Source organism: Phyllostomus discolor, chromosome 8 (assembly GCF_004126475.2).
Source record: "Phyllostomus discolor isolate MPI-MPIP mPhyDis1 chromosome 8, mPhyDis1.pri.v3, whole genome shotgun sequence".
Lineage (NCBI taxonomy): Eukaryota > Metazoa > Chordata > Mammalia > Chiroptera > Phyllostomidae > Phyllostomus > Phyllostomus discolor.
The window spans coordinates 36,873,515-36,883,588 of NC_040910.2; the positions used below are offsets into that span (position 1 = coordinate 36,873,515).

At 51.2% G+C, this 10,074-nt stretch overlaps 1 protein-coding gene across 1 annotated transcript; it reads left to right on the forward strand.

Moving 5' to 3' along the window:
- The first annotated feature begins 4,285 nt into the window (after positions 1 to 4,285).
- On the forward strand, positions 4,286 to 9,857 carry GZMM (granzyme M). The gene is made up of 5 exons (XM_028521257.2): positions 4,286 to 4,387; positions 7,289 to 7,451; positions 8,564 to 8,699; positions 8,797 to 9,057; positions 9,558 to 9,857. The coding sequence occupies exons 1-5, from the start codon at positions 4,330 to 4,332 to the stop codon at positions 9,708 to 9,710; spliced, it is 771 nt and encodes a 256-aa protein (XP_028377058.2). The 5' UTR covers positions 4,286 to 4,329; the 3' UTR covers positions 9,711 to 9,857.
- The last annotated feature ends 217 nt before the right edge of the window (positions 9,858 to 10,074 follow it).

Genomic DNA, 10,074 nt, shown 5'->3' on the forward strand with positions numbered 1-10,074 from the left:
CCTGTCCCCTCTCCTGCCTAGGCCTTGTTCCAGGCACCTCATGGCCCCGCTGCATTACAGGTGACTCAGTTCAAGAGCATCCATAGGTGTTCTTGGACCCCCAGGGGTGCGACCCTCCCCAGGCACTTTGCCAGCACCAAGGCCAGGCCACCCACCTGTGTTTTTAGCTCGTAGGCACCCCCTGCTAAGACCTGGGGATGTGCAGCTTCCCCTCACCTCGTCTTGCAGAAGCATTTCCTGAGGGGGAGGCTGAGAAGCTGCACCTTGAGGGTAATGAGGGAGCAGCTGTCACCCACAGTATAAACCCAGCCTGTGTTTCCTGTTTCCTGTGAGCCCAGCAAGTGGATGGCAGCCTCCAGAATGGCAGTGGAAGGGAAGGGCCTCCTGGGGCCCAGGAGCTACTGACCTGCACCAGAAGGCCCTGGTGTCAGCAAACCAGGAACTGCTTCTGGCCACGCCCACTTCTTTACCTGTGTCTGGCTGTTTATGAGCTGCAGCTTCAGTACTAATTGCAACCTGGGGCATCTAACCCAAAAAGTAAGAAATACTTAGTCTGGCCAACTTCTGTCCTAGTTGTGCTGGCACCCACTGCCGCCCTCCTCAGGCTTGTCAGTTCAACCTCTCCTCTCGCTTGGACCTCTTCCCTGTCCTCACTCCACCACTGCTGCCGAACCGTCTGAACTTAGTGACATAGAGCCACTGCCAGTTTATGCTTAGCTCCTGTGGGTCAGGAATCAGGTGGCCTGTCCCCTCTTCACCACATCTAGGTAACTGGAACCGTGGGGCCTGGGGTCGTGTGGAGGCATTCAAGTTGGGTGCCTGGGTTGGGCACATGGCCCCACATCCATCACCAGGGCTTCCTCTCAGCAAGGCAGCATAGGCTCCAAGCTGAGGGTCCCAGGAGCAGAGCCATTTCCGAGCAGCCTTGGAGGTCACACCATGCCACTTTGCTTCACATGACTGGTCGAAATAGGCACCAGCCCAGCGAGATTCAAGGAGAGGGGACACACCCTACCTCTTGATGGGAGCATGTCCAAGAACCGGTGGTTTTAAAACCACCACAACATGCCCTCCTCCTCCTCAGACTGTACTCCACATGATTTTCAAAAGAGGTTTTGCACCCATGAATCTGATTATAGTATCTGAGACCTCCAGATTCACATCATCTCTACTGACCAAGCCAAGGACAAATGGCTTCAACATTCAGAAACCCAGTGCTCCATGTGCTCTCCCTCTCAGGAGCCCGCTCACAGTTTTCCCTGCCCCCCTTCCCCCCGCAGGTGTGCATCTCCTAAACTCGAAGGGACCCCACGAGACTTGCAACCAGGGGAGCAATGGGCAGCGGCAGCTCATCCTGGGCTAACCCCCTGACCCTGTGTCTCCAAGGCTCACTTCTCTCCGAGTTCTGGAGAGCCAAAGCAGCCCCTCCTGGGCTCTCGCCTGTTGCTTCTTCTATCTTAAGCCCTTCCTTGTTTCATTGTCTCCAGCTTTAATAAATGTACTTTCAAAATAAAAATAAAAATAAAAGAACTCCAGTGTTCTAAGTTGCAAATGGAGATAATAGAGCTGTCCAGTTAAATTTGAATTTCAGATAAACAACAAAGTGTTCACTATAGGGGTATCACATGCAACATTTGGGACATACTTATACAAAAAAAATTATTCGTTAACTATCCGAAATGCAAATTTAAACAGGCACACTCAACATTTGGTTGCTAAATCTGACCATCCTGATACTAATAGAATCTACTTTCTGGGATTGTTAGGATTAAACAAAATGGGACCTGTGAACACATGCTATAAATATGATTTTTTTTAACTTCTTGACTCTGAGAAGAATATATCTGCCAAGAAGGACTCCTTGTGGTAAACTGGGCCCAAAATCATAACCAGGGTTGAGCAACCATTGTTTGCAGAAGTCCCTCGTGAATGCCGCATATCCGGAAAAAGCCACAAACTGGACTGCCACCCTCGTACACTGTACTCCTGCCACTGTGTGAGCTGACCTTATAAGCAAGCTCCTGGGATGAAGATTTCACCGATAGGCTCTGGTTGGTGTGGTTCAGTGGATTGAGCGCTGGCTTGCTGAACCAAAGTTTCGCTGTTTTGATTCCCTGTCAGGGCATGTGCCTGGGTGGCAGGCCAGGCCTCCAGTAGGGGGTGCATGAGAGGCAACCACACAATGATGTTTCTCTCCCTCTCTTTCTCCTTTCCTTACCCTCTCTCTAAAAATAAGTAAAATCTTTAAAAAAAATTTTTCACCAATAGGCTGAAGACCTGCCCTCCAATAAGAGCTGTGCAGCTATAATCTCATTTACATATTTACCAACCAATTAGAGTGGCTTCAAGTAATCAGGACAGTGCCTTTTGGACCAATCAAATTCTGAAGGTTTGGAGTCTCATTTGCATAAAAATGGATGAATCAGGGACCAGGATTGGGAACTTCTCTATATATGGCAGCCTCCCCTGTTTTGATGGAGCTCACTTTCAGTTCCTGATGGAGACTGATTCCCACACTGCAGCTGAACAGAGCTCTCTTACTAGGGCTGAGCTGGGACACAAGAGCTATAACGTTGGACCACCTCACCTAGTCTGGGCTGGCTGGGCTGTTTCACGGCTGTATTGTATCATAATTGAGTTGTCTCACAGCCAAACCTTCCTGCTGCCATGCCATATCACAATTAAACTGTTTGCTCCAAATAAATTCTCCCTTCACCCAAATTTGGGGATTTCTATTGGTGTTGAATTGGGACAACCTTTGGTAGATAAACTCATCCCTAGCCTCACACACCCAACTGGGTGAAGATAGAACTCCAGAGCCTCATACTGTCAAATCAGAGAACAGGTGGTGACTTGCTTCCAGAGCCCCAACACATGGGTGAATTCGCCTGTCATTTAGTATAAATTTTCTGCCTCTTTTCTTCTAATTGCCATGATCCCTTTAGTAGCAAAGGACAAAATGCCCAACTCAAAATGACTTAAGCAAAAAGGAAATTCATTGGTTTCTGTGTCTGACAAGGCTGGGGGTTTCAGGCACAGCAGGATCCAGGCATTGGTTCTGTCCAGACTCTGTCTCCCCCAACCTGTGGTCAACAGAATAACAGCCCCAAAGATGTCCATTCCTTGATCCCAGAGTCTGTGCCTCTAGAAGCTGGGAAAGGAAGGAACCAATTCTCTTCTGGGCCCCCCAGAGAAATCAGCCCTGCATACACCTGGGTGTGGCCCAGTGAAGCCCACTCACTACTTCTAGCCTCCAGAACTAAGAGGATAAGTCTGTGTGGTTTCAGGCACCGAATGTGAGGCAATTCATGAATGTGTTAAAGCTGCACGAGGAAACTAATGCCCCCAAGCTCAGCTTTCTCTGTGTGGGCCTCATTTTCAGGGGGACTCCTCTCACTTTAGGGCCACCCCCAGGCTGACCAGGCTGACATCCTTCCAGCTCCAAGTCCAGCTGAGAGTGAGGGCTGTTCCAGGCAGGACTCCATGCAGCTGAGCCGGCGAGGGCTCAGATTTGTGACTGTGCCCCCAGTGTTCATAGTGCACGAGTGTTCGTGCCATCTTTATCCAGAACAACGAAGATTGGAAACAGCCCAAATATCCATGGAGTGATGAACAGATGAACAAGATGTGGTCCAACCATATAATGGAATATGATTCAGCCTTAAAAAGGAAGGAAATGCTATCACCTGCTATAGTGCGGATGAGCCTTGAGGATATCGTGCTCAGTGAAACAAGCCAGACACAGAACAAATACTGTGAGGTTCTACGGAGAGACAGGAAATAAGTATTGGGAGCCAGGGCTGGGGGAGGGTAGTCAGTGTTTACTGGGGTCAGAGTGTCAGCTTGGGAAGGTGAGAAAGTTCTGGAGATGGATGCTGGGGTTGGCTGCATGACAGTGTGAATGTGCTGAATGCCACTGAGCTACACGCTAAAGATGGTTAAGGTGGTACACGTTATGTTATCTGTATTTTGCTACGATAAGAAACAGGGCGAAGAAAACAATCGTGTTAAAACTACACACACACACACACACACACACACACCTGTGTGTGAGATGGGGGTGGAACATGACAGGATATGAGATGAGGAGGAGGAATTTTTGTTGATTTTTCAGGTGTGATGCATAATGTGGTTTTTCTCTCCAGAGAGCCTGTGTCTTTTAGGGGGACTTTTCTGAAATGCTTCTGGGTGAAGTAGAACCAGCCAGGGGTGGTGTGAGTGCTGCGGGGAGTGGAGCTGTGAAGGTTCCCTCCCCCATAGGAAGGGGTGGGTGGGGTGTGGAAGGTGTTGGAGGCCCAGGCAGCATGTGCGGCTGAGCTCCCCAGCACCATGGAGGCCCTCTTCTCTCTGCTGCTGCTGCTGCTGGCCCCGGAGGCCCTTTGGGCAGGTGAGTGGGAGCAAAGCAAGGGGGGAAACGCCCAAAGTTTAGGCCCCTGGACATTCATGGGTGGGTGTCAGAACAGAGATTGGAAATAAGTTCACTGTCCCCAGGAGGGGACCGATGGGAGAAATGTCAGCTGCTCCAAAACGGAGGTGAGGCCTGGGCAGGGGCCCCGAGGAAGAGGTCAGGTCACATCAGGGCAGGCATTTTAAGTTTTTCTCATTTAAAAAATTTTTTTAATTGATTTTAGAGAAGAATGGGGTGGGGGGAGAGACATCGATCAATTTGTTGTTCCACTTATTTATGCATTTATTGGTTGCTTCTTGTATGTGCCCTGACTGGAAATTTAAACGACAAACTTGGCTTAACAGGTCGACACTCTAACCACTGTACTACCCAGCCAGGGCCCCTAGATTTCTCAATTGTAAATATGTTGGCCCAGTTGTCTTATCACCCTTGCTGGTCATAAGGGTGGTAACAAATATATATGTTATTTATCAGAGCCAATGGAGAGTAAGCTTCAGGCACACTGCCCCTCATTCCTAAATGCCATGGCGTGTTTTCTGCGAACAAGGACATTCTCTACACAATTATAGCAGATTCTCAACATCGTGCATCCGTACAGTGCTATTAGCTCATCTACAGCCCTTATTCAAAAGTTCCTGCAGTGTCCTTTGAGGGAACAAACCCAGCGGGGTGCATCTGGTCTCCTCTTTCACCTTAAGGACAGTTTCTTCACTTCCCCCTGGGTGTTGTGACACTGGCGTTTGTGATGCCTGAGGGCCTGCCTGCTGTGCCCCCAAGGTCAGGTTCAGGTCGCGCATTTCCTGCCACACCACTGAAGGTTCACCCCTGCTCCCTAGAGCCATTACCTTGGTCACTTGGTGAAGTCTACATTCACCCGATTGCTCCAGGGTAAAAATCACCCATTTCCTCTTGTAGTTGTCTTTAGGGGAGACTTTGGGGCTCTGAGGATATCCTGTGCCCCTCGCACTTCACCCTGGAGCTAGATTCTCAGAATACCACAGAACTCGGGGCAGATGCAGGCTCTTCGCCTGCTGGCAGCATCCAGGAAGCAGGGTCCTTATATACATATGTACATAACCCTGGGCTGCAGAGCAGGAAACCATGACCCAGCGAATGAGGTGACCTGTCCGGATTGCCTGGCTGGGAAGCACGGAGCTGGAATTTGAGCCTCTGCTATTGGCCTCCCCAAATCATGTGTACCTGGCCAGGACTGGATGACTAGGAGCTGAGCTAGAAGGTGGTGGGTGATGGACATCCCAGAATTTTGGCTGGGTTGGATAAGAATGGCTCTGTGATAAATCAGGGACCCAGCACGATAGGTATCCAGCCACCTATCCATCAGTCTTTCTCTGCCTTCCATCCATCCATCATCCATTCATATGTTCATCATTCATCAGTCATCCATCTATTTTCCATCTATCATTTGTTATTTTTCAGCCACCCATCAGTATTTGCTGAGCACATACTGTTCAGGCCTGTTGTAACCAAGACAGGCACAGGGCCCGCCCTCAGGAACTAGTGGGGACGGACAGTCCATGAGCACGCCTGCCTGCGATACAATGTCACGGAGGGCGAGTGCCAGGAAGAGAACAGAGCAGAGTAGGGGGGAGGGTTATGTTAAGGAAGTTGGTGGGGTGGGGGTCTCTGAGGAGAGGGCTTTTGAGCAGACACACCCAAGCCAGACATGGGAATGTCTGCAGGAAAGGCTGCCAGAACAGCCTGTGCGAAGGCTTCGTGGCGGCAGTGCAGGCAGCGCAGCGGAGGCAGCCGGGAGGCCAGGGAGTGAGAGTGCAGTGGGGAGGCATGAGGAGGAAGCTGCTCTTCACGTGGCTCTTGTGGCTCACAGAAAGTTTAGATGTTTAAAGCATGAAGCGGAATTGTAGGAAGATTTTCAACTGATTTACATTTAAAAATCTTTTATTAATCTTTTAAAATTCATGATTGATTTTAAAACAATTTTAGAATATTTTTATTGAGATATAATTCACACGCCATACAATTCGCCCCTTTAAAGTGTATAATTCAATGGGTTTTAGTACATTCAGAATGTTAGGCAACCAGCACCTCTATCTAGTTCCAGGAAGTTCCATCATCCCAAAAAGCAATCCCATCCCCGTTCACGACTACTCCCCACTCACTCCTGTGGCCCCTGACATCCGTTAAGCAGCCCACTTCCTGCCTCTGTGGGTTTCCCTGTTCTGGACATTTCACATAAATGGGATCACACACTATGCAGCCCTTTGTGTCTGATTTCTCTCACTGAGTGTCACGTGTTCAAGGGCCATTGAAGCTGTAGGGAACGACGGTGCTCCACCCCTTTTCATGGCTGAGTAATATTCCAATGTGTGAATATATCACCTTTTCTTTATCCATTACCTATTTCTGGATATGTAGGCTGTTTCCATTATTTGCCATTGTGAATCCAACCGCTGTGAATATGTGTGCACAAGATTTTGTGGGTATGTGTTTTCACTCCTCTTGGAGAGGCGTTGCTGGGTTGGTGGTAACTGTTTAACCTTTGAGGAACTGCCAAATTGTTTCCACAGTGGCGGCACCATTTGACATCCCAGGGAAGGGATGTGATGGTCCAGTTTCTCCACCTTAAACAGCTCCTCTAGCTGCTGCAATAGGGGCTGCGCTATGGTGACCAGGGGAGTCCCGGTGGGGCCCAGGAGCGAGGGAGAGGAATGTGTGAATGAGAGGTGGTCACCTGCTGGTGACCAGGACGTAGGGTAAAGGATGGAGAGGGATCAAAGACAGTCCTGCTTGCTGACCTGAACATCTCAGGGAACAGAGGGCACTGCATTAAGGTTGAGGCCCCTCGGCCGCAGTGGGGATGGGACACCTGGCCCTAACCTGGAGCTCTGTTCCTCTCCCCAGGAGGTGACACACTGGAGGCCCACATTATTGGGGGTCATGAGGCTGTCCCTCATTCCCGTCCATACATGGTCTTGCTGCAGAAAGATGATGGCGCCTACGTGTGTGGGGCGGTCCTTGTGAACCGCTGGTGGGTATTGACAGCTGCTCACTGCATTATCCATCCGTAAGTGACCCTAACCTGCCCTCCCCCTCTGTCACCCTAAGTGTCCCCGATTCTGTCCCAGGTTTCCCATTCTCACCAGGAGGTGGATCCTGACAGACTTAAGCCAAATGTAGGGTACAGGGGTGCCCCCTTCCCTCTCCTATGATTGCTCTGGTGTGTGTATGTGACATCGACCTTGGGCATGCCTAAGTGCCACTGCACTGAAGGGTTCCTAGGGAAACTTTACTTGCCACAGCAAAGCGCCTTCCACTTGGGCAGAGTTTGGGCCTCTTGGGACACCCAAGAATGTGTCTCTCATTGTGGCCGTGGGAATAGTGCTGGTCTGTGAGGGTGGCAGGACCAACCTAGGAAGCCACAAAATAAATTGCTTTTGGAGCTGCCCTCTCTGGACTACACAGTAATAAAGACCCCAGGTCAAACTGGTCAAAGTAACCAAAGGCTATCTCTTTGGCTCATGTGAAAGAAAAGTCTAGGAAGACATAACAGGCACAACTTGATCCAGGTGCTTGCCTGAGCTGGTCGGGAGCCTGCCTGTCTCTCAGCTCTTCTGTCATGCCCCATGGCCACATTATCAGGAAGATTCTCACATGGTGGCAAGTTTGGACCCCCTTAGATCCTGTGGCCATGGGATCTAAAGAAAGAGTTTGTTTCTTTATAGTTCGGGCGAAGCTATGAGGATCAGTACTGATGGGACCGGCCTCGGTCACGTGCCAGCCTTAGAACAAATCAGTATGGCTGAGGCATAACATATGCACTGGGTGAGGCTGGAACCCCACACAGGGGAGCCCCAGGCTGGAGGTCATCATTTTTGGATACACACAGCCCAGCCTCTGGCCAGAGATAAACTGGAGTCTGGGGCAGGGGTTGGAGCAGGGACAGCTTCCTGGATGAGGTGGGGAGGAAGCAGGTGAAAAGGAGCAAAGGAAGGCCCAGCCATAGAGAGGCCAGGTAAGGGAGCCAGCTGTGGGGCGGGGCAGGGCTGGGATGGGGGAGCAGTGAAAATCTCTTGACCTTGAGTCAGCCTAGATGGACCCTGGAGGCAGAGCTTGGGTGTGTGGAGGGGTCCCCAAGCTGCAGGATGGCAGCACACACCCTGATTTTGCTGCCCACAGGACCGAACAGCTGAGACTAAGGCTGGGGCTCCATAAGTTTGAAGACAATGTCCTCAGTTTAAAAGTCAAGAAAGCAGTTCTGCACCCTGACTACAAGCCACACCCCGCTCTGCTGAATGACCTCGCTCTGCTTAAGGTGTTGGGGCAGATGGGAGGAGTGGCAGCTGCACCCAGGCCCCCCTCTCTCACTGTCTGTCTCCCACTGTCCCTCACTCAGCTGTCCCTTCTTGTAGATGGAGTGTAAGGTGACTTTCAACAGGACTGTCAAGGCCCTGGGCTTACCCAGAAAGCACCAGGCAGTGGCGACAGGAGCAAAGTGCAGTGTGGCCGGCTGGGGACAGACCCAGCCTGGGCACAGGGCGAAAGCACTGAAAGAGCTGGACATGCGTGTGCTGGATGCCAGGATGTGCAACAACAGTCGTTTCTGGAATGGTGACATCACCCCCAACATGATCTGCCTGGAAGCCAACTCCAAGAACGAGGGCCCCTGCAAGGTAAAGGGGAAGCAGTGGGGCAGGCCGGGACAGATTAGCCTGAGGCGAGGGCATCAGCCTGTGTCCAGCACAACCTGGCAAACCCCAACTCTCCCTGGGCCCCAACTCTGCCCATTCTCTGGGGGATCCTAGGGATTGGTACTAGCATTAGTCCATTTCCCAGGTATAGAAACTGAGGCACAGAGAAGCTAAGTGACTTGCCCAGGGCCATATAGTCAGGGAGCAGCAAAGATGGGATTTGAACTCTAGCACCAAAGATGATCACAGCATGTACAAAGGTCCTGGAGTGGAAAGAAGAAGCAGAGTGTTAAAAGGACAGGAAGGAAGGAAGGAAAAAGGGAACGGAAGAGGTTGGGAGGGGAGTAAGGAGATGTATGTAGGTAGATGTGGGACTGGCGGGGGGGGGTCTCTACCCTGGAACCACCCTCCCGCCCCCGGGGGATAAACAGGCTTTCTTCAGCAGGCACTGAGGGTAACCTGTGCCCCCTGGTCTCCAACAGGGGGACTCAGGCGGGCCCCTGGTGTGCTGCAAAGGCCAAGTGGCTGGAATCCTGTCCTTCAGCTCCAAAACCTGCACTAACGTCTTCAAGCCCCCTGTGGCCACTGCTGTGGCCCCCTATGTGTCCTGGATCAAGAAGATCATCAAGTACTAGCTGGGCTGCGCCTCAGGCCTGATGCTTCAGAGGTGATCCCTACTCCCTTGCTTGTGGGACCCTCCCCCACAGAATTATGGGGAGGAACAGAAAGGGGACTGGCCACAGCTCAGAGGACAAATAAATTGTAATAAAGAAACTGTAGGAGTCCTGCCTGGATTCTGACCCCACTTCTGCCATGCTGCCTGTGAGGCCTTAGGCAAGCCTCAGTTTCCCCACTTATAAAACAGAGGTTGTACTTTTGAGGCTTCTGAAGGCAGCCCAGCAGCAGGCAAGGGCCGGCTTCTCCCAGGAGGGGCTCTGGGGCAAGGCCCAGAGGATAGCAGGGCACAGCTTCAGCCAGGGCTAGGAGCCACAGCCAGAG